Below are 24,861 nucleotides of genomic sequence, written 5' to 3' on the forward strand. Positions count from 1 at the left end.
ATATCACAACAATGCTTCGAAAAGATTTATTACAGTAAGTATATAATATCTTAATAGCATTTACAACACTTTCTTTCATGAAAGTAATACTACCTGCATCTCGTGTAGGAACAAGTCAGACTGTTAGTATTGAGCATAGCCCAATTGTTCATAAGCGAACAAACCTTCGGTCTTAACAATAGGATAATTTTCTAGTGCCTAGCTGGATCTGGTGAACAGCTGCAGTGAAAGCTTAGACAAACTCTTAATTTCAAAGTGGTTGCAGCAGTAGCTTGCATGTATTGTAAATAAGAGCTTTAGCACAGACATAAACAAAAATAAATTAAACAATAGGGTCAGAAGTATATCATGAAAATTCTGCTGTTTAGATCTTTTGTGTACAAAATTGTAAACTGGGGTAATGTTGAGTTTTTTTCCAGTTAATGAAAATATACTATAATAAGGCACTACAACTGTGATTGAGTCTCTTAGCAATTTGTTGGTTTTCATCCAATGTTTGGTGTTATAATTAAATTTGGAGATTGTGTAGGCTTATGGCACAGGGCAGCTAATCTGTAATTATTGAGGTGTAAAAGTTTTATAAGCTACTATGCCTTGTGAAGTTCTCCAGTCTATAAGACTTGGAAAATTTATTGTTAAACTATGATAAGGGGCTTAATTGTGTTATTTTTATTATTCAGTGGTTTAACTATACCAATACGTACATTCATAAACTAGCTCGCACATGGCTGGCCAAAATTTTTTCCTTAAATTGAATCGTGAAATTAAATTGATGGATTTTTTATTCTTAAAGTTAAGTTGGGATGCATTTTACAATTTAATATGTATATCCTTTTTTTTTTTAATACAGTATACACAGGCAGTATTAACACAGTTCAGTTGAAGGAAGAGCTTATAAATTTATTTTTACATTGTGAACATGTGAAGTACATATTAAGGCAAAGACTTAGAAGGAGACCAAGGAAAGTGAAGGAGTGATAGGTGAAGACTGGGGCCAGGCAGAAAGTGCCAAGGAGGGAAAAGCTGAATTAAGAATGTTCATAATGATTGTTTGGAGAACATTCAACCTATCTGGTTTTTGGGTACCAGTAATTCCATCCACATTCTTGCAAGATTAATTTGGAAGTGAGGGAAACAGACTTAATAATAAAAATTCTCAAAAAGTATTCAGTGGAAAATTTGTATATTATCTGTTTACTGTAATGGAGTTTAACAAGATCACAGTCACATTTTTACACTTCAAAGGTGTACAAGAAATCATTTTGCCACATACAGACAACCTGTTTGTGCCCATATGAACCCCAATATACCCCTTATAATAACAATTTATAAGAATGCAGTGTTGCTGCATGTTTGTTGAGTTTTTCGGACCTTTGTAAACTAGTTTTTCTATAACTTGTGTGGATATTTCAGGTAATACTAGTGTCTACATCGGGTGCAAGTGGTGTTGGAGGTAACATGTATCAACGTTCTTTAAGTGTTCCAGTAATGAAAGGTGGCCCAGGAGCCCCTCCTACTGTAATGAGAGGTGTGCCAGCAGGTCCTGGCCCAATCTCTTCAAATCAAATGCAGACTGGTAAGGAATTATGCCAATGTTTTACTTTTTAACAGGTGTGAAAATGATGCATAGTCAGTGGCAATTTGTATCTGGTTTGATAGGAATTAGGGAGTATCTTTTAGCTTAGCCGAGTAGGTGCTGTATTGTTGCTGTCCTATTATTGATCAGAGTAATGGAAGTCTGCAACCCAAGTATGGCCTAAGTTGGTTGGTTAGGTGATTTTATGCGAACAATAAGGAATGAAGGTTTTTAAAACAGTCTGGTTAACCGTGGTAGTGCAAATATGCCAAGGAGACTTTGGCACTATATTTCTACTATAGTTCTGTACCCAGTCGGGTCTCAAACCATCTTGTGTGTAAGTGAATATTCAAATATTAGTGAAGCTCTTTTTTATGGGAGTTTTTTGTGAACATTGAAATCACCAACAGTTTTGGTTTACAAAGGATTTTGCAAATTGAACTTGGCTGTAGTCTTTTTTCCTATATCGCACCAAATTTTATTACAACAAGATTTCATACAATAGTATAGGTGTTATTGGTCTTGTTTGTCAGACACTAATTATCACTCCAGTTTAGACAATTAGTTGTTAGCTTTTAATAAGCTCTCATGCAAACTTGTCTTCACAGTTACAAATGTATAGATAATGGTTATGTCCATCAATCTAATATTGGTAATTGGTGTGGGTTGTGGTTTCAAAAATTTTTAGGTTATATTTACAAAAAAGAAAATGTTAAGTTGCTTACAAGGTTATGTAGCTAGAAATGGAATTTCCCTTGAAAATATTCTGTTTAAGGGCGCCGGCCGGCTAATGCCATTTTTTAAGGACAGGACTTTGACATTCATACTGCTTAATAAGGTGACTTGGGACATCTCCAAACCGCATGCGATTTTAGCCTCTGACTTTCGGTTTAGTGATGCCAGTGCGATTTATCTTCAAATTCTATCTCCTCCCTTGATATTTAATATTAAGACCTGGGATTACTACCAGCGCCCTTAAGAGACTGTTATTTGAATTCTTTTCATTTTAAAAATAAAATTTTGAGCCATAAAAGTACAAGTAGCTAATCTTATTAGTTAGTATGTGGCCAAAAGAGGTACTGTCAAAGACCACCAGGAGTCATTTTTATTAGTTGATGAGTTTTTGTATTGCAGGAGGGCCAGGGGATTTAGCAGGGTCTCATTTAGGTCATAGTTGCATCGCTTTTGCCCCTGCATCATGATCTTTCCCCACTTAGCTATCCAACTTAACATTACTACTTCACTCAAGATTTTACCTCTTACAAGAATCCATGGAAAGTCTTATGAGTCTTAAAGTTAAACTGTGTGCTCTTGCAATAATGATGATAATCATAATAATAATAATGATTGTCTAAGGCCTACTTGTTTATTGTTAGTTTTTATTTTTAAAATTTGCTAGCTATTTTATCAAGACTGATTTAACTTCTTTTTGATCAAGTTAATGGATAATCATTTAGGTTACATATACTTATCTGCTCGTTTTAATTTATAATTTTTTGGGTGATAGATAATCATATTGGGTTCACATGACCAGTTTCCATTTTTTTACCCTTGGTAATGTCTTGTTTGAAAATTGTTTATCAGCAAATTTACAAAAACCAGAGACGTATGAAAAGATTTTTATTAGAAAATTGAACTAGGTATTGTACAGTTTACATACATACTTTACTCAGTTATATTAGGTAGTAAATTCTTGGATGTATGCATGGATAGTTTTCTAGAATAGCAGGTATTGTGCAGATTAGAAAAATATTCAAATAGACTACAGAATGCCCTTTGATATATGCAAGACTGTAATTTGTGGAAGGATGGGATATATTGGGAAATGAACCAAACAACTACGTAAATCCTCCATTTCCTAAAATATAGCCATATCAAAAACAAATATGCCAGGAAACGCTCATCTATTTGAACATTTTTGTCCCGAGCCATGTTTGAACTCCATAGACTTCAGAAGGTAGCAAATGGAGGAGGACTGTCATTCCTTTGAATTTCAGGTGGTAGTATTGGCTCTTCGAATATTATGGTACCTACATCATATGCCAGTGGGGGTCAGAGTGCATCGGGAGGTGGAATGCCTCCATCAGGTAAGAATTGCTGGGCTAACATGTATTTGGTGGTGGTGATTTAACAGCCGTTCAGATTCATGCAGAGGGATTGCCACTCTGAGTTTGTTAGCTGTGGTTTTGCCTTTTGTATCCATCAGAAACTCATTTCTGTGTTATATGGCTTTTATTGAATTTTTCTCGGGGATTGAATATATTTCTGATTAGTTTGTGAGTTCTGTAGTTATTACATGGCTTCGATATGGCTTTTATATCAATTTCTCAAAGGAGTTGAATAGTCTAAATAGTCTGTGAATTCTGTTAGTTACAACATGGCTTCTGATATGGCTTTTAGATAAATTTTTCAGAGGGACTAAATATAGCTCTAAATAGTTTGCACATTCTGTAGATATATGACTAATATATAAATTTCTGTGACTGAAGTAGTTCTAAATAATTTGTAAATTCTTCTGTAATAATGACATGGCTTTTCTAAAAATTTCTCTTTGGGATTGAAAATAGTAATGAATACTGTAGTTTGAGAATTCTGTACTCATGATATGGCTTTCATACAAATTTCTCTTAAGAATTAAATGTAGTTCTAAATAGTTTTAGCTATGTAGTTATGACATGGCTTCTGATAGGCAATCTTGCTTAGTGAAGCTTCAGCCAGTGTTACCATACTTTTATTTTTGTATATTGAGGGCTTATTTGATAAAGCTTCAGCTAGTGATACCAAATTTAAGTTTTATTTTTGTATGTTTTGCATATTTTTAAGTGTGGTTAATTTTTTAAGATAACTTCTTGTCATTTAGTTGAAGCTTGTAGATGTTTATGCTGTTGTATGTGACATAAATGCTCACTAGTGTTTATATGGTATCATCTATGGGATTTCATAAGTGGAAATTCAAGTGTCCTCTCAGTAAGTACCACAGTATATCTATGAAGCTACAGAATCTTGTAAATGTTGTTTGGGGCATTTTCTTTTGTAAAATTGAGATGATTTTACTTATGTAATTCAACTAGATCAGTTCACTAATTAAAGATAAGTAAACTTTCCTTTTCCCCTTAGAACCAGTTTCTGTCTTATGCCTCCATGATATCTTTGATTAGTATACTTTTGAATATTGAAAATTACTTTTGTTCTAAGCTATGTTACAGATTGGCCCCAATGATTTTGTTTCAAGTATTTTTGCCCTGCTTTTTATAGAATTTTTTGTTAGTTCTGGATTGAACAAATTTGTGTGAAATATATGTAGTTAACAGGTTATCGTGAAGAAGGTGAAAATGCTTATTTCTGTGAGCAGTACAAAAATATCAGTAACTGCTGTGAAATAAATAAAAATACCCCCCCCCAAAAAAAAAAAAAAGGCAGTAAGTAACCTTCATGAATGGGCATTTAAATGAATATAAAAATGGTTGAGAAGTGAGAAATTTTAAGACATTTAATTTGATCCCACCTGCGTCCCCAGGCTTTAAAAGGGCCAAAATTTGTATCCAGTACGAAAAATGATCAATGCTGTGTTAGTTAAAATATAAATACTAACATTTAAATAACATTAAAATGTGTGAGTCTTTTAAAGTTTCATGCGAGACCAAGATCTGTTGAAACTGCTGTTATCCCTAGGAAATGATAAAACAGATTTACTTGTTCTATACATCCTTAAAAAGCATTTCAGGTAGTACAAACTTTGGGCATTCTGTAAATATAGAAAAATTTCATGAATTTGAACTAATCTAGTTACCCACCCATATATAACTACATATTTAGAGTCAGTGGCAATGTCGAGTATTTTATGTGTGCAGAAACTACAATATATTTGTTATTGGACTGTTCAGTCCTAGTAGGTGCAAATACGTATAGGTAAAAGACTAGAGAATTTTGAAAAAATATATATTACCATGTACAGGCAGTAGTTATTGTGCTTGTCCTTTGCAAATGTGCTGCAAAGGTAGAATATTTTTCATGTACTTGTTTTTGGTTGTACTATTTTACTTACCTTCTTTTCAGGAATGCCCCCTGGAACATATGTCAATAGAATGAGGCCTCGAGTGCCCTCTGGAGCCTTGCCTCCTAGACCTCGACAGAGATCGAACTCTCTAGTTCTTCACACTGAACCTACAATGCCACTGAGAGGTATGCTCTATACATAAGTTTTTTTTTTAATGACTGAATTTTTACCTACTACAGATAATACTTGTTTTCAATACTTGCAAGTGATTTCTCAAGTAGTTAGAAGGTCACTGCTTTGTGAAGTTAAGCTTTATAATTCAGAAGGGTTTTGACATGATTAGACCATATTGATAGCTGTTGAAAAGTAGAAGTACTACAGTGAATGTTTTTTATCAATAATTTTATGAAATCAAATGGGTACATAATGATATTTACTGAAATTTTTGTACAACTTACCAATAAATTACAAAAGTGAGAATTGTGACCTTCCTATCTTGACCAGGTGTAGAAGCAAATTCTGGCAGTGGATCAGGTAATATGGGATCAAGTAGTCATCTGGGTTCAGTCCCTGGGTTTTCTGGTGGCCCACCTGGTATAATAGGGTCTTCTACTCAATCTTCACATAATGTACCACCAGGCCATCTCATGACACATCAGACGATACAGGTCAGAAAGCTTTTTTGTGTTGGTTGTCTTTATCCTAATTACGCAGTATGGTCCAGTTAAGCATATATGTATGTTTTTATTTCATTACTCTGTTGTGATTGTAAAAGGTCAGGTTTATTTCATGATACGACATATTAGAAGTGTGGGACTTAGTGTATGGATGAGTCCTCACAAATTAGAAAGACACTGGAAACTTATTGCACACACATTTCACAAATAGGTTAAATTCAAGTCAATGACATATTAGTAGTCATGATTTAGCACTTCAGACGACTAGCCATTTAAGTAAAAAAAATTCTTTATTTTTAGTTTATGACTCATTTTTATGCTGTTTATGACATGTATGTGATAAGTTTCTGTCATGTGTTTGATATGTTTTATCATAGTGTGGACTTGCCCTAACCCTAGTTCTGTGAATGATAATGTACTTCTTTGATTCCCACAAATTAAGCCCCATGGGGAATTAGTGCCATCAGTGCACTGTAGGCATTACTAAAGGGTGTGTTCAGCAGACCTTCAACCTTTAGCTGTACCTCCTTTTTAGCCTTTTGCTTTGCTTCTGTTCTTACTTTCTTGTACTGTTTTAACTTTTCAAACTGTGGATCATCCCCTTTATTTTCTGTAGCTCTTGATCTTGTTGTGTAACACACCAACTCAGATTTTTCACCATCTTGATCTTCAGAGCCTCACTCTCAACCCCACATTTCTGTAGCAGCCTCCAGAATTCACAAGAAGAGTAGGATATTTACAAGGTTTTTCAAGATCCCAAGTGGATAGAGTAGTGATGGTTCTTTTTGTGCAGGTTTTGGAGTGTCTGAATCTTGTGCATATGCACAAACAGTTAAGACTGGATTTGTACAGGAAAAAAAGTGTTGTAATTCATGGACATGTTCAAAGTACTTCAGTTGGATTTTAAATAGTCATTTTGCTTCCATTTGTATTTTTGAGCTTTTGTCCTCATGATGTATTACATAACCAGGAACATGTCTGAACATCTGCCAATTTTGTGTTAGTTCAAAGCCTTGAAAAACTTGGTTGGGATTTACATGGTGTTCTTTGTCCTGTAATAAGGCAAGGCAGTGAGTTTTGGTTTGTGGGCTTTACCTGGCAGTACATATTTGGTTTTTTCATAACTTTTCTTTAAGTGAGTTACGGTAAAATTGTAAGAAAGACAAACCCCCTTTTTATTAATACTTTTGATTGCATGTTATAGGTACGGCCAGGCACTCCTGTCGCTCCAGGTAAAGCTGCTATCCAGATACGCCAAGAAACAAGTAAGTTATATAATTTTGGTTAACAATTTCTTTTGGTTTAGGATATTTATTGGAGACATGGAAGCACATTAGTTTGTTGAAGTTCTTTATCCTTAGGAGACTGTAATTTTTTTATAATTAGTAGTGCATATAATAGTTTACTTTCTTTTATGTACGTGACGTGTGTGTTTTCCTTGTTTAATAATTCAAAGAGGTTTGAAAATATTTTACGTCGAAACTCGACCTAAAAATTTCTTGTTGCCAAATATAATTGCCTCTTTATTTTGGAATTGATGTATCACTTCCCAAGCAAGTTCTAGTGCAATGAAGTTATATTTGAAGCTGTATGCCAGTTTGAAGATATTAAGGGAGGTATGCATTTATTGTTAGGAACATTTAATGGATAAACAAACAGATTACTTAATGTAGTACTGAGAAGATTGAGAATAAGAGAGAAAATGCAGTAGGAAGTAAGAACAGAAGAGTGTAAGGATTCTAATTCATTGTGGTAGAGTGGACTTCAACAATTGCCAAACTCATTTACCAGAGATTACTCACATGGGTGAATTAATTGTGAAGAAGAGGTAGTAAATTTTTTCTTAATCTTGTTCTTATTTTGATTCATGAATTACAGCAGGAGCCAAGATCATAACCCATACAGTAGGTGGTAGCGGAGGTGGTCTTGGTGGGCCAAGTAACCTCTCTAATACTGGCGGAAATAGCAGCTCAGGAGGCCTAAGTTCAAATACACCTAATAGGTTGATGGGACGACCACCTCTTCTTCCTCCAAACTCTCCTCAAGGAACTGGAGGGCCTCTCTATGTAGTTACAACTAATTCAGGAACTATTACTGTCGTCACACGCACAGTAGCTGCTGGACAGGGTATGTTTTCTGGCAAGATATGTTTTTATTAATGTAGTCTTTTGCCATTATTCTTTTCCTTTTATTTTCCCTAGTTACGATTACCCTTTTTCAAGGTTAAGAAGCTTAAGATTAGACTCATAGCATTGGAAAATGTTTAGTGTTCAGGAGACATAGTCATTAGAAAATGAGGTTGTATACATATGTATTTTAAGTTATTAGAGAATGAACTTTTATAAGTGTGTATTTAAGAAGTTAATTGAATAGTGAATGAGGTATACTTGTGTATTAAAGAAATTAAAAAAAATTTTTATATATTCGAGTGACTGATGCTTGAATAGGTGTAGAAATCAAACTCAGTTACAGCAAGAGGAGAAAGTAGAGAGGAAAAGTAGAAAGTATTGATAGGCCTCAATACTTTGGTGCTCACAAACCTGCTTGTTAAACCTTTGCAGGGTTATGGATTTGTGAAGCCCAGTGGGAGTCTGAATATACTTTTTAAAATGTCATGTCATCAGTCTGAATGTATTACTTGGCAAAAACTGTGAATGCCTTGGTTACTTTAAAGACTATGTTGCACACTTTTATCTATTTTATACAGTAATTTGTACATCAACACATTTGTTCAGTGTACAAAGTTGTTAAACTTTGCTAGATCATTTTTTATTTCTTTTGAATTTTGATCCTGATATTTGTGATTTTCTATCTTTGCATCTTGTAATAAGGGTCTTGGAGCAAGACTTCCTTGCATATGTATGCAGTTTCTGATTAACCAGATCTCATGTTGTAAAACCCTGATAAACTATCCAAAACCTAGTGTCCTAGTTTGGTTTTTTTTTTCTTTCAAGATCTGTATAGGCATGTACAGAAACATTGGTCATTTAAAGTTCTGAAATGTAGCATTTAAGAAATCAAGACCATAGTAGTGTTTACATTATTCCGCTGATCTTTTAAAAGTATATAAATAATGAGTGGGAATTTTTCCTCTCAGTACAGCTGTATATATATGCTACAGTACAGTACTATTCCAAAGCATCAAATATTCTTGCTAATTACAGTTAAGTAAGTTAATTTAATACTGTACATTGATCCATTTTGATTTTCCATTATAACCTTCATTGTAGGTACTGGACCTAGAGTTGTGACTGTGAACACCATCAATGCCCCAAAAACGTCAGTTGGTGGCGTTCGAGCTGCATCTCCAGCAACAGTAGTTTCTGTTGGTCCAAAACCTCTTCAGACAGTGAGAGTTACTCCTCAGGGCCCAGCGGGTTTGCGACCTGTATTAGGCAGTGCAAAGTCTAACGTCATTGTTGTGCATAAAGGTGCCCCACATGGTACAAGACCAGTTGGTATTCAAGGAATACGGGTAACTATTCATATAACCTCTATAGTATATCTTGCTGGCTATTAAACGTACTGAATTATTAGAAATAGAATGAACTAGTTTACAATAATTTTGTACTCTATGGCTTTTCTTATTTCTGATAAAATGATACAGCTGACAAAGCCTCGGAAAAAGGGTTACCAATTTTTAAAGAAAACTTCTTCTTTTCAGGATGTTCCCACGAAGATCACAATTGGGAAAACCCTTGGTGGCAATGCCAGCACAGCTGTGCTTCAGAAGCCTCCACCTGCTCCCAGGGGAACTGTCAGTTCTTCAAATGTTGTTACTTCAGGTCCACCAACTTCTCAGGGGAATGTTATTGTGGTTGACATGAGTGGTGCTGAAGGAAACGCTGTCAGTAACCCAAATTCTTTGGCCGACATCCTACAGGCTACAGGTATACTGGATGCTGCTGCCACTGGTAATGATGCACTAGAATACGCTGAGGGGATACCCCTATGAGTTCCTTTTCTTCTTTTTCTTCCTCTTCTTAGTTGTTACTTCAATGGTGTGAAGAATCTAATAAGAATGTACTAACACTCAATCAGCCTCCCCATCACACCAGACACCCATTCAGTAGTCAGTATCTTGCTGTAAATAAAATGTGATTTTGCTAAAATAGTAAAGTCTAGGGTTTAATTATGTATCTCTCTCTCTCTCTCTCTCTCTCTCTCTCTCTCTCTCTCTCTCTCTCTCTCTCTCTCTCTCTCTCTCTCTCTCTCTCTCTCTGATCCAGGAGGTTGAATTTTAAGTGTCACTGAAACTTTAAAAACTTTGCCATTTTATTCTTACCCTTATGTGCCTTTTCTTTTTCTTCAGCCAGTGGATCATCTTCAGCTACTAATACTAACTCCACTTCCACCAATGCATCTGGCTCTGCAAGTACAACCTCTACCACAGCCTTGTCTACCAGGACGCTGGCTGGTTCTGCAATGAATACATCTACTACGTCAGCAGGAGGTAGTAGCATTGAAAAAAACAACACTTCAGGTAGTCGGGGGCCAGGAGGAGAGAGTGGTGAAGGTGAAGGGGAGTGGCTTAACCTTGGATTAGAGTCTGGGGATTCTCCTGGTCAGAGCTTGCCTGAGGGCCAGATGCAGATGTTGGGTAAGGCAATTCATTAGAACAGAAATATTTGACCAGTTTGGCAGAAATGATTTTTTAAGTTCTATAAGTTAACAGTGATCTACTTCAGTACAGCTCTGCGCATTTTCATTCGTCATCACAAAACCATTGATTATAAACAGCCTTTATCCATGTATCTGTTACAACACCAGCTTGATTGATTTCAAAAGAAGTGCTCTATTGTGCAGTCCTGAGTCATACTCCACATCTATGATTTATCACTTTAGATGCCATGGCTGTAGTGAGTGCATTACTTTAGTGCCTTTTTCCTTTCAGTTGTTGACTGCCTTTGGTGTATGGTTTTCAGACAATGTGTGTGTGATTTATTCCATTCAGTATATAGTTCTTGCTGAAATTATCATTTTGTCTGGTTGACGATGAGCTGTTTAGAGTGTTGTTTTGTCCTTGCTAAATCTTTATGACCATTTGTTAGTTTACCCACTGAAGATATTGACTTGGTTCATTACAGATGTATTTTGTTTATTGTTTAGTAGTTGTGTATATGTTGTGTGCTTCCCTTTACTTTTGCTGGCTTTTGAGGAATATAATCTAATCATGCCTCATTGTATATGGTTAGGTATGGTGGTAAGTCCTGACATTCATTTATGCTGTCCATAAACAAGGACATGCATTTGCCATGCTTTGTATATGGTGCAACATTATCCCAGAACAACGTGTTTAGTGTGTGTGGACTAGAACGTGTCAGTTCATCACCTTCAGGAGACCATCCCGGAGTTTCTTGATGTCTTTGACCTAGCTAAATCTTGGTAGGCATTGATAGGTCACCAGTTGTCTTTAGAGAAGCTGATTCCCTCTGAATGCAGTTACCTTCATGTTGGATGTCTGTATGGCAATGTGACAAGAGTAGAGGATGCCCTCATTGGATCTGTTTGCCAGACTACCACTGCAGAGTTTTTGTCAACCAGATCCAGTGGCTTGGGCAGTAGGACAGCATACTCAAGTCTTAAGTACCTTTGAGTTTCTGCATCTCCCCCATTTGGTTTGCTTGAACATGGTTGTAGTGAAATTTCAAATATCAGCAAATTCTCAAATGACTCCAGTTCCCTTTTGCATTAACACTTAGGACTTCACCTCCAAACTAGTGCCAACAATTTGTTTTTGGTTTCAACTCAGCCAAGAAGTGGTGTCTAGGACTTCCATTTCTTTTGACTTTGTATGATCTAATGGATGTACTGCACAGCTGACATGGTGGACAGTGATACGTTTCGGGTGAGGTTTCATAAGGTCAGGGGCATTGGTCTGCCCCTAGCATTCAAGAAGAACCTGTCAGACAGGTACTAAGGACGGGAATGCGGTCACAAGAGACCACATTCGCCTCCTGTTTACCTTCAGGACATTACCCATAGGTTCCTAAACACTTTTCCTTGGTTTCTGTGGTGGTTGCTCAACATTCATGTAGCTCACCCAGCTCTTGAGGGTAGCATCTCGTCTAAGGTGTACGACTGCAAGAGTTGTAGGTGGGACTGGCCCCCTACCTTCTCTTTCATACCCATCTAAGGGACGGTTAAGCAAACTCACATGCTAGACGGGCATGCATGCAGGTGTTCTTGATGATTGAGTATCCTGTTCATAATCTAGCTCTTTTTGGATTAATAGATGCAACTCCTACCCTCTATAACAAGGGGAGAGAGGGACTGACAGTGAACAGGCCTGTTGGTTATCTTCAGCTTAATGCCCCTCTACAATATGGGTTCATTCAAGCCTGTCTTTGAATCAGTGATGTTACCTTCCATTTATTCAAAGGCCCAGAAGTCTGGCTGTTGAACATCACACATGCTCAACAAATCAGTGGCATGGGTCTCCTTCCTTTGATATTACATGACCAGAAAAGAGGCCCCAAATAAGTGAACTACCAGTCAGTTTAGAGATTTGCTCAGAATACTCCTACCAAGGAGACGTCTCTCCCATATGTTAAGGCCAAGGATTTTGTATACATATAGGAACAAATGACAAATTTTTAAAGTAATTTGTATTTTTCCTAACATACAAACCTGAGGTCTTTACATAAATGGCCCACCTCTAGCCACCCCCATTCTGCTTCCTGGGCCAAAAGGTAGAGTGAATGCATACCAAGTAAATCCCACATGTAAAGACAGGGTTTGTATGTTAGGAAAAGTACAAATTACTTTAAAAAGTTATTCTTTGCCACAGCATAAGTGACATCTGGACCTTGTGGATCTAATAGGCTATCCACACAATTTGCCATTCAACTTCAGAGAATCTGAAGTGGCCTTTGACAAAGCCACAGGCAAAGGTTCGGTTCTTGATTCAGATGTCATTCTCTATTTCATGACAAAGCTTGCTCCATCATGCACCATACATTTTATCCTAAGTATAATGAAAAATAATTTTAATGGCACACATTTATCTGATGCTTGGAAAAATACAATGTATCGTTAACAGGCTGCCTTGGTAACATGGAAAAAATAATACTTGCCTATTGTAATTCTTAGATAGGATTCTTATTGCTTAACAGTTCAGTATGGTTCCTGGGTAATGGACCAAACCACTGTAGATTTATTCCAAATTTAGTCCATTTTTCTGCGAATCCATTGCAACCAGACATCATAATGTCAATTTTTTTTTATTAATCATATGACAGTACTTGGCAGAGATATGGCATTCTATGAGAAGTCTGATTAATCAGAGAGAAGAAAGTTTAAAATGTTTAGGTACAAGTAGTTGTTAAAATCTATAATTGGATAGCTAAAATATCACAGTTTACATATTTTCCTGTTTTTTGATGGCTTATCATATCTTAGTGTGCTTCATAGATGATAGTGGTCAAATGGTGTTTACAGGTTGCCATTAATAAATACTAAATTGGGGGGAAATATGTAGAACCTTTCTTCTATCAAGATTATCAAGTTGGTGTGATTGTATCAGTTTCATATGGAGTAAGGATGTTTATTAGTAGGATTGTAAAGAAACTTGTTTTATTATCAAAATATTTCTTATTTTGCAGAAGAGGCAGTTGAAATATTGGGAAGAGGTGACAAAGAATCTGCGAGGAATTTGCTTCGTCAGGCTGGAATTGAACTCCTGGACTCTCCTGGTGATATTGTTGAACAGGGTGGTGTAAGTTGAATGTTTTAATTTGCTAAATCCTTTATATGTAAAAGTGAATGCTCTGAATTGATTGAAAATGGTTCTTGGGCTCTTTAAGTTTGCCATGCAGATCACTTTTTATTATATAGGAAGTTTCTTGATATATTTGCATGTTGATTTATACTGATTTTTATTGTATCTGTTTTGAACTGTAAAGAACATTTAAAGGTCATATTGTATGCTAGTTTTTTATTTTTTTTTTATTTTAGCTGAATAAAAATTAGTGTGTTATTCTTTCAGGAGGCTGCATCCATGGCAAGCTTAATATCAGGATTATCTTCTCAGCTACCTGGTGGTCATATAGATGGTAGTGCTCTTCCTCCTGTTGGAGAGCTTGATCCTGCCACAGGTTTCTTCTACAATCCTTCCAGTAGTAAGTAGAACAGTATCTGATAAGTGTTCTATAATGCTCAGGTATTAGGATAAATCTTGACTATAGTTTGCAGTAAGGTGGTATTTTTGCTAAGAAATCATCACCCTCTGAGATACTACCTTTAGAAGAAATAGTGCTCTTATAACATTGGTTAAACAGGCTGTTAACATCCAAAAATTTAAATGAATCCTCAAAATGAAATGACCCCAGTGCCCAGCAGCCTTCAAGTGGTGCAGGGTAGGTGTTGGTGGTTGAAAAGAATTGATTAGGAAAGTAAAACATGTTCCTCTAAAAGCTCTTTGGAAACTGGAAGTTTGATTGTTTGGAGTAGAAATTAAAGGCAGTTGTCAGAGACAGGGGTGCAGGACCTGTTTTGAGAAACGGAAGGGGCCCAGACATTCTTGAGACCCCCTTATGGGAAACCTTGACTGGAAGAAAAGAATATTAGAGAGGATGGTATACCATGTCTTTTCAGGCCACCTCTACAGAGTGAGTACACTGGGAGCAACCCAACCTTCGGACCGAGACGATAAGCACTGCATGGTTGAGTGGCAGCAATACTGATGCAGAAAGTACGTATAGACAACTCCTCTGGGAGGAATAGGAAGCTTGGAAGTGGTGTGGAGTAGATTGCTAGTACTCACTGGACCATGAAGTGACATGGGCTAGGAAGCAGACTGGAATAAGGATAAAAAGTGTGAAGCACCCAAGTTAATGCTGGCAACCTTGATGCCATTGGATGTGAGCTACTTGCCCAACTCGTGCACCAGGTCCTTAGAAAAAAGGTCAAGAGCTATCAGATCAGGCATGCAGGAAACTAAGTTCTGTTGGAGACAGTTGGCCGGAGAAGATTTTGAAGGTTGGATCCTCAACATCATCATTATCATCACATTCATCATTACCACATTCCCCAATGCAAAAACACTTGCACATATCTCATCTTTGCAGCTGCCTACCTGGTCTAACAAATCATAAAGGAGGTAGGGTTATCTTTTTATCATCCATAACAGAAGAAGAGAGCCTAACCTACTTAGAGCAGCCCTGAGGCAGATAAAACTTTTGAAGTAGCTGGTCAAACAGAGAAAGGTGGTGATGAGCTCGTGGGGTAGTCCCAGCTCTACTGGAACTGAAATCTTCATCTTCATATGTAGCAGAATATATTTGTAGAGGGAATTCAGAGACAACCAAGAGAAGCTCAAACATCTTTGAACTAGTTCATGCACCTTGTCATCCCAAAGAACAAATAGTGTAAGGAATCAGGCAGAGGTCAGACAGGGCATTAAAAGCTGAAAATATCTGACCCAGTTGAAGAACTAAGTGAAGTAAGTGTTATGGCATGCACACAGATCCTCTACGGTTGTCATCCGAGTCTTCCATTGTTAATGCACTATCCTTGCTTCGAAAACAAAGCTTCTCGATTAGGGTTTGCAAGCTACTCTGTCAAGATTGGATGTTGTTGCATACCATTTTTAATGTATGTTTTATTGTAAAGTGACAAATTTTTAACCATTTGTATTTTTCATAACTAACAAACCTGAGGTCTTAACATTATGCTTGTTTTATAGTATAACTTTTTTTTTTAATAATACAGGCTCTATTCTGATTTCAGTCATAGTCATGGCCTTCTTAAGGTTTATATCAGACAAACAATTAATTGTGTTGATGACAAAATGAGTGTATTTTCTTCTAAGGTACATAATATTGTCCATTGTTTGCTATATTGTGCAATACAATTGTTGATCAATGCATATATTATTTCCTTGTATGTATTGTATGGAATACTATACATTGAATTGAAGACTAAAAATGGTCATTTTATTTAAACCTAGGCTACAGTAGACCTGGTTTGCATTGAGTACCAAGTTGAGAAAGTTGTTTCATGTAAGGTATGAGCAAATTAAGTCTTAAAACAACTGATTACAGTGTGCATTGTTAGGATGAATCTCATGTACTATGCTGTTCTCAGTTACTCTAATTCTTCTGTTTTCTAACCCCCCAGAGTGAGAACTTTATTATTATGTCTTCACCGTACTTTTGAAGATCATTAATTTTGGTGTGAAATATGGTGAAAGTATCACAAATTTAGAACAAATTTGACTAATTGGTTGGATAGGAACAAGGATAGTTATAACATAAGGTCTCTTATTTATTAGAGATTCAAGTATGTACTACATCCATGTCTTTTATGTCTTCCCTTGAAGGTTTCTCTTTCTCTGCCTTCTCCTTACTCCCTAATTCTTTCCAGATTTTCTGCAAGCAGACAACAAGTTTGAAGTATTAGAGCTTGTAGGTGTTATTTATTTTTAACATTGCCTGTATCTGCTCTTCTTTGACTTCATAAATATGTTCCTTCTGTGCATGTATGGTTTTGTTCTTATGCTCACTGCTGTCATTGCCTCATCATTGTCATAAAATCACTTTACCAGCTCATTCTTATCATTAAATAACCTTTCACCAGCTTATTCTCTCATGTTTTGTCCTTACCCTTATATTTTTCCTTTGTTGCTTTTCAGGTTCTAATAGACCATAAAAGTGCTTTTATGTACCTATATTTCAAAGAGAACTCATACTTACTAATTCCATTTTGACTGAGTTATCAGTGGAATTATTGTATGGGTTTTTATGTGGTGTGAGTTCTCTCCACTCATTTGTCATATGCACTTCAAAGTTGTCTTTCTTTTTCACCTAAGTATTCTACGGAGAAGCAAAGATGATAAAACAATAATTTATTCTCAAACTGATCAGTAGACTGGTGACAGACTTCAGCACAGTTCCCAGTTTCCCATTATAGCTTTAAATCACTCTCTTCCCAAGTGGAGTTCCCAGTATCCCATGGATAATTTGTTAATAAAAAGACAGTGGTGTTTAGCATAAAGGCAGTTAAGATTATTAGTTAAATTTTATATGTATGTCAAAAAAGTATACTCGTATGAGATACCTAATGTTTACATAATTACATCCTATTGAACAGGTACTACATAGGTTGCATGATTCATGTTGAGGCTTACAAACATTCACTGCTAGTTTAAGTGAATTTGTTATAGATCTTTGGCAAATCAGTTTTAATGATATTAATCTCAAATTCCTCAAGAACTATTTACATTGGTCAAAATGTTTTTTACTAATTTTACCTGTTTTCAGTTGTTTTTAGCAATTTTGGGTTCAGTTTCCAAAGATGACCTCAGAATGTTACTAAGATGTAGCTTTGAAGTGTCATTAACTTTGTTTGCATTGTAAAATTTATAAGGCTGGTGGGTGGTTTTGTATTATACTATAAGGATTTCTTAGTTCTGCTCAAATTTTTGAAGTACAAAAAAGTATAGAATGTGCCTCATTACAATTGAATAATTTATATGTTCTACTTAACTTTGTAATATAACTGATATTTCTAATGTATACTTGGTTCTCAAATACAAAACTTAGAGAAAAGTTGTAAATCCTGTACAAAATCTACGGGTTCATGTTGTTCAAGAATCATTCCGGTATATTTTAAAGCCATAACACGAGTCTGTTGATAAATTTATCATATTAAGCATTGAAGCAAACAGTAGCTGAAGAGTGTCCTAGAAATAAATTTGGAAGTTTGGAACTTTCATAAGTAAATAAAAATGAAAGCACTGCCTTATTAAATTGGCATACTTTTCACTGTGAATGGTTGTTTCACCACTGGAATTTTATTCCTAAGCTTTTGTTAGTGTAGTCATTCATTCTGAAAGGTATGGGTATTTCTTGGATGATAGTACTATAATTAATTTTGTTCGACATTGTTTGTTTCATATTCAGCATTCATACTGCAAAGATTGTTGTTGGAAATTTGTACTTTGATGAACATGTCGTTTGGAAGATTGTGTAATATTTTCTTTTTTGCAAAACTCATATTGGTGTTTTAAGAGAAATGGATAGGTTTTTGTTTTGCCTTTAGAATAAAATGCTCCCAATAAAATACTCGTAAGCATAATACACTGTGCCAATGTTCATTGTGTTTAGTGGAATATGGAATGAAATAGAAAAACGCAAAAATTGAGTTTCAATTTTTCTTCCTCAGCGGAGAGCTCATCTGACAGCAACAGCAACTCAGGTAGGAATATTTTGCTGTATAATGTGCCTAAAAATTTACTATTTGATAATTAACAAAATGTACTTTTATGAGGTGTGGGGATATATTTTGTTAAAATGCTCTGGTTCTGGTGTGTAGTGGGATTTGTAACATCTGGTAATCTTATTTTTCATACTCGGCTAAGATAGGTTAAATTGACTGGAGTTGATAGGTAAGATCAATTTTTGATGCTATCTGTATGACACTTGTTCTGTGGGTTTTACTTTTGGACCTGAGTGAGAGAAGGTTTTAACATTTTTCTATTTGCTTTTAAGCTAAGTCCCACTTATTGCGACAGATTTTTGTACTATATTCACATTAAAAAATGAGGCAGTTTGCCTTTAGTAAATTAGATAATAGATTGTAAACGTAGTACCAAACTTCTCTTAGTTATTAAATGCATGGTCATTAAAACTTTTCAATTTTTTTTTTTTTTATTAAATTATTTGTGATAAGCACTTGATGCCTCAAGTCTTTAGGATTTCATATCATTAATCTTTTGAGATTGGTCTGTGGGGGTAGTCCAGAACTTTGGTTAAAAACAATTTCAGTTCTTTTGGAAATTAAAAGAAGATATGTTATTGGTTTTTATGCCTGTTATTACATATAAACAGTATGGAAAAAAGGAAAAATATGCCAACAGTTTTTTGGAAAAATATGCAGACAATTTTTTTATTCTTTATATTGAGGTAGTTTAGTGATATATCTTTGAACTGTCCTTATTTTTGTTGAAAATGGGTTTAAACCATCCCCAAACCACCAAAAGACATCATCCCAGTGCTGCTACCAGACTTCGAAATGACAAATTTTGTTGGAAATTTTGTAGTTTTGATGTTGATGGATAAAATTTTCTTGACTTCACGTACAGAGTACGTACTCTGTAAGGGGCTTCTTGTAGTGTGCTTTGCTGAGAATGTTGTATTGCTTTTTGATTTTTACTTTTTACTTTTTATCTATCCCCTTTAGTGTCTTCCCACCTAGCTCTCCAACTTCAGTTTTATCGTGGTACTGGTCTGACACAGAGATGATTAAAGTATAGTTGTTGAACTAAGTAAATAATCAATAGGTTCAGTTTATAGGACCAGAATTGATCTTTAAAGTACTTATGCTCAATCTCCGCATATAATGATTGGCATATTGCTCTAGTAGGTATTGTCATGTTGCCGTAATTGCAATTGTGTAATGGGAAATGTGATTCCGTGTAAGTCTCCCAGTTCAGAATGATTGCATGTATAATATCCAGAATTACTGTACTTTTAAGGGAATGTTTTCTTTCATTAATTAATGCTTTTTCATGATGTACCTTGTCAGTCCTTTTGAGATCTTTTGAGAATCTGATGTGAAATGCAGTTATCCATGGAAACTTAATGGAATTATCCATGAATATTTTGATGTTTGGTAGCATTTTGAGTCCTGGGAATGGTGTTATCTCCTGTACAAGGGCTGTTCAAAGAGGATTATCATCTGACCAGAATAAAAAAAATCATATATTTTTCCTGTTTTTCTATATTTTTTAAATGCAGTAAGTGGCAGACAATATATCTCCAATTAATCATTGGAAAAGGACTTTATTAAACATTTTCGTTGTGCAGAAATAATTTACAGGTTAATGTAAGCTGTGTAATTATATTCTAGAGGAACTTTAGGATACTTCATCTTCATGAGACTAGGCCATTCTTTCCTTGTGAAAATAGTCTTTGTTGTCTGTAGATGCATGCAGCTGTTGTTCCATGTAATTTTACTAATTCCAAGTTCATAGAGAGATGTGATAATATGAAAAGTACCATCAGATTTTTTTAGTTTGTAGTGTATGAAGTAAATATATAAAGTTGAAAATGCATTGAAATATTATTGATCAAGCTAAATTCACAAATAAGTGTCTTTTGACACACAGTTTTGTCTTTCATCCCAGAAAAAGACTGCAGATTGTGTTAACTCTCTCTCTCTCTCTCTCTCTCTCTCTCTCTCCCTCTAACTCTCTCTCTCTCTATCTCTCTCTCTCTCTCTCTCTCTCTCTCTCTCTCTCTCTCTCTCTCTCTCTCTCTCTCTCTCTCTCTCTCTCTGCAGAATATTTTGGAAATTCTGGTGTTTCCTTTTCTTTTGATTTAATTATGCCCATTACAGTTTTTATTAAATTTTTATAACTAAAACTACAGTCTTTTTAGATTACCCCAATAAAGTATGTAGTAAAGCCCAGATTTCAGAGTTAATTAGCTCTAGTGTTTTATGCATTCTTGTATTGCATAAAGTTAGCAAAAACTTTCTTTAAACTGTTAATGTGCAAATTTGCAGTTATTGATTAGCTGAATGAAGAGATTATTTTTATGGCAATACAGCTTTGTTTTCTATTTTAAGTCTTAAAAAGTTGATCTTTGTTTTGAGGAGTCTTACAATTTAAAATATTCAATAAGTTCTAAAGTAATGTGAAAGAGGTTTTATGGTTACTTAAGCTGAAGAAGCTTCATTGATTCCTGCTTGATACCCAGTTATTTGTTTAGGTTCTTTGCATTGATTTTTTATATATTTCGTGCCTTAAATCAGATGACCCTGTTTTATCTTGTCTCCTGTTTCTTAATCATCAGAGTTTTAGTTCTTGTCATAGTTGTATATGATTATTAAAGTCACTGAAATTATTTTGTTAATTATCACTGGGAAAGCATGGCCCCCTTCAGTTATAAGTTAAATTAAGTATATGTTAGTTTTAACTAATCTACTGAACTTAGTAAATAACCTTAGAACATGGGGTAGTAACTTGCTTGTAATTTACCTTTCAGCATCTGAGGATATTGAAGGCGAAGAAAGAGAATCTCCGGAATAGTGCATGCTTTTCGGTATATAATTTTTTAGAGTAATGAATTCAGGACTCCAGATTGATGAAGTATAATTTGTTGTTTTTGTTATATTTTTATATCGTCCAAAACTTTATACTCATAGAGGAATTTACTTTTTGAAACGTCCACCAAGCTTGTTGTCTCTTTCCTTACTTAGCAAAGTGTAATTTGATATGCTGACAAAATATAAATTAACAGATGTTAGACAAATTATGCCTCATGTACATAATTGTAATTTGAACTTGGTAGTAACTGTGTTATTTTACATAATTTTCACATGTCTATGTTTGAAGCAGTTTGTAAAAATGAGAGTACTGTATCTCTGTCCTGAAATGAGAGAAACTCTTGTATTATTGTCTTGTAGTATTACGTTTAATGCACCTGTACTGTTAACATATTTGTACAAACCTTAAATCTAGATTGGTCAATATAGAGATATTTTATTCAACTAAAGATATTTGATAGTGTTTTGTCGATTTTTTTTTATTTATTTTGGTAGGTTCTGTAAGTGTTTGGCCATTTTATATATGCAAATGTAAAGTGCAATGGGAAGATGTCATGCCAAATTTTATCTATTCCATATTGTATTTAATCTTTGATTTGTAAACTTGTTAGAAATGTAAATAAAATTTGAATGGTAATTTTCGACTGACATATAAGTTAATAAATTATAAGATCCTTCTATTACACCTGTTGAATTTATTTACGAATTTGCCCCATCCATACTTTGTAATAAAACAGAATTAAAGTCCCATTGATACATTGTAATAGAATTGGGAATATCTGTAGTAGCAAATGTTATGTAGCATTTAGCATGACGGTGCTTTAGAAAGTTATAGAAAAGGGAGGTTTTATTGCATGGGAAAAGTTGAAATCGTCTCTTGGAAATTTGCGATACAATTTTGTTGCTCAAGGAATTTGAGATACTGACATGATTAGGTAAAATTCCTGATGAAGGAATGGTATCCATACCAAAACCTTTTCTAGAAAGGAACTGGGAAAGTCTTAGCCACCAACCATTGTCATATTGTAATGTAATTGACTAAGGCTGTACAATTTATACCCATTTACTTGGGTGTTTGATAACCAGTTTTGTTGATAAACTTCTCAGAGGCAGTCAGTTACTTATGCAACAGGGTTACTTAACTGAAGACTTGTCACATATTGAAGATGACGCACATACAATTATCTAAAATATACTGAATAGTCTATTCTATACATCTAACTTGTACATTTGCCTAGTGAAAATGTATTAGATATTCTAACATACCCAATGCTAGCCCAACATCCTTGTCTGCCCTGCCCTTGGCTAGCCTTTATATACATCAAGTAGTGGAGGAGGAGGAATATAGAGTTTGGGTCAAAGGCAAAGTGCTGAGACCTACGAGGTTAAATTCATGGAAGCTACAGAAGAAAACAAAGTAGCATTGCTTATAGTATAGAACAAACACACGTTCATACACAGAACAAACCTTTGGTCTCAATGTAAGGGAATTTCTCTAGCACCAGCTGGGGAGTCCAATTAAAGCACAAACCTTTTTGCTGCAAACAAGACAAAAATTGTGTCAAGTTACGGTACAGTCTTAGTACTGCATGTTGACGATGCTTAATCTATATGACAATGAAGATGATGACTAGTTGCACTGTATCCTTGTGATATACAGTAAATGGTAAAACTTCCACCACAAAACTAGACATTCTGATGCCTTGGCTTTTGAGATAAATCTCTGCTAGATTTTGTCAAGCTTTACTGATTGAGAAGAATGTGATCAACCCATGTTCTTTGTCATGATCTTCATCCCTATTGTATGGAGGTTTGTGTTTTTCCAGGAATAGCTGCAAATCCTTGTGTTTGTGAGTGTCATGTCTTTCAGGTTGCTTTCAGGAAGTTCCTCTTGCAACTGTTGCTCTGTATACATACTTTTCAAATTGCATAGAATTCTTCCATTATACTATAAACGTTCTCCTTGACATTTCGTCATAGTCTTACCTCTTAAAATGCAGTTGATGATGTTATGATTGTGTTTGCATGTACAAATAAACTTTTGTACATAAAAGTATATTTCTTCAACAAATCAATTATAAATCATGAAGCTGTGGTGCCATTCTTCATTCTCATACAGTTCTTTTCTCCTGTAGAGGGTTAGCGCCATCAGTGTACTGCAGGTGTTATGGTTCTTTGCAGCGTGCCCTTCAGTCCATAGCTACAACTCCTTTCATTCCTTTTACACTACTTCCCTTCATATTCTCTTTCTTCTTTCTTACTTTCCACCTCTCCTAACATTGATTCATAGTGCAGCTATGAGGTTTTCCTCTTGTTACACCTTTCAAACCATCTTACTGTCTATTTCCATATCAGCGCTGAATGACTTTTCAAGTCCAAGTTCTTGGCCTTTGGCCTAAATTCTATATTCAATTCAATTCATACAGTTCCTGACTTAGGTTGGTGCAAAACTAAGAATGGACACCTTAAGCTAGGGTGCTGGAGTATGGTTTTGGCACATGCAGTAAGGCCCCCAAGCTTTCACAATCATTCAAGTTATGTTTGGGAAATATTTACAGTGAATGTGGCTATTTCTGCCTAATGGGTTTTAGAAAAAAGTAATGTTTTGTACTATTTATCCAGATTACTACCACGTACTAGTATGTTTTCTGTCTTGGCTGCAGCTAATACCAAGTTTACCACAATTTAACAATTTCTTTGTAACCTGCTTTTACTTGTTTTTTTGTTATGAACCTGTTATTCATAAATAGCCTTGCTTCAACGCAGTTCTACTGTACCATTCTTTTTCATGATTTCCTTCATTAACTTAGTATTTATTCATGATTAATGATCATGTTTTGTGAATTTCTAGAGTTGATGTATAGTGCTTACCTTCCAAGCCAGTGGTAGCCACCTCTGTATTTTACTGTGAGTATTGTTCTTCGCTTTGTTTTTTTTCATTAGGTAAATAATTTCTACAAATTTTTTTTTATTTGAGAGATTGTTTGGTTTTGATTATTGGGGCTGTGTATGGGTGATCATTCAGGTAGTTTTCAGTAGTATGTACCACAAAACAATTTTTTGGTAAATTGTTATTTTGGTATACCTAAGTGTTTTTTTAGTGAATATTGGCAACGAGTTACAGTACTGTTAGCATATTTTCTTCAGCGAATCATTCAGCAATTTTATTTTCATACAATAGCTCATGGGTATTTTTTTTATTGTGTTAATACTGAGTAATTGTTTGTGATCTTTAATTCATCTGGTGGATTACAGTTAATTCATTGCTTTCTTTTGCTTGTTAGCTGTGGGAATTTTTGGTATCTCTGTATTAACTATGTGCAGCATGCTTGATGGACAGTAGCAGTACTTGCAGCTACTTTGTCTTTTCGTGACAGTGTAGGTTTGTGTTTGTCACAGCAGATTTTGTGTGTGTGTGTGTGTGTAGGAGATAACTGGTCCTAGCACTATTAGAGACCCCCGTAGTGGGGTTAGTACCATCAGTAAACCTCATGTGGTGCACTGTGGGCATTACTTAAGGTTCTTTGTAGGTTGTTTTCCGCCCCCTAGCTGCAACCACT

At 35.2% G+C, this 24,861-nt stretch overlaps 1 protein-coding gene across 6 annotated transcripts in view; it reads left to right on the plus strand.

Annotated features, from left to right (window-relative positions):
- The window catches only part of LOC135200067 (BRCA2-interacting transcriptional repressor EMSY-like), a 40,197-nt gene extending 18,213 nt beyond the window's left edge, over window positions 1-21,984 (plus strand). For 2 of the 6 annotated variants that reach the window (XM_064228335.1, XM_064228334.1), the window contains 13 exons: window positions 1,414-1,576; window positions 3,574-3,663; window positions 5,633-5,758; window positions 6,078-6,241; window positions 7,455-7,515; window positions 8,129-8,377; window positions 9,481-9,725; window positions 9,915-10,164; window positions 10,563-10,850; window positions 13,855-13,967; window positions 14,238-14,370; window positions 18,416-18,448; window positions 21,241-21,984. In XM_064228335.1, coding sequence (XP_064084405.1) covers window positions 1,414-1,576; window positions 3,574-3,663; window positions 5,633-5,758; window positions 6,078-6,241; window positions 7,455-7,515; window positions 8,129-8,377; window positions 9,481-9,725; window positions 9,915-10,164; window positions 10,563-10,850; window positions 13,855-13,967; window positions 14,238-14,370; window positions 18,416-18,448; window positions 21,241-21,284 — 1,959 coding nt within the window. In that variant the 3' untranslated portion in view covers window positions 21,285-21,984. The remainder of the gene's footprint in view (window positions 1-1,413; window positions 1,577-3,573; window positions 3,664-5,632; window positions 5,759-6,077; window positions 6,242-7,454; window positions 7,516-8,128; window positions 8,378-9,480; window positions 9,726-9,914; window positions 10,165-10,562; window positions 10,851-13,854; window positions 13,968-14,237; window positions 14,371-18,415; window positions 18,449-21,240) is intronic. The other 4 variants (XM_064228336.1, XM_064228339.1, XM_064228337.1 and 1 more) reach the window with 4 other exon arrangements.
- Window positions 21,985-24,861: the final 2,877 nt, after the last annotated feature.

Source organism: Macrobrachium nipponense, chromosome 26 (genome assembly GCF_015104395.2).
Source record: "Macrobrachium nipponense isolate FS-2020 chromosome 26, ASM1510439v2, whole genome shotgun sequence".
Lineage (NCBI taxonomy): Eukaryota > Metazoa > Arthropoda > Malacostraca > Decapoda > Palaemonidae > Macrobrachium > Macrobrachium nipponense.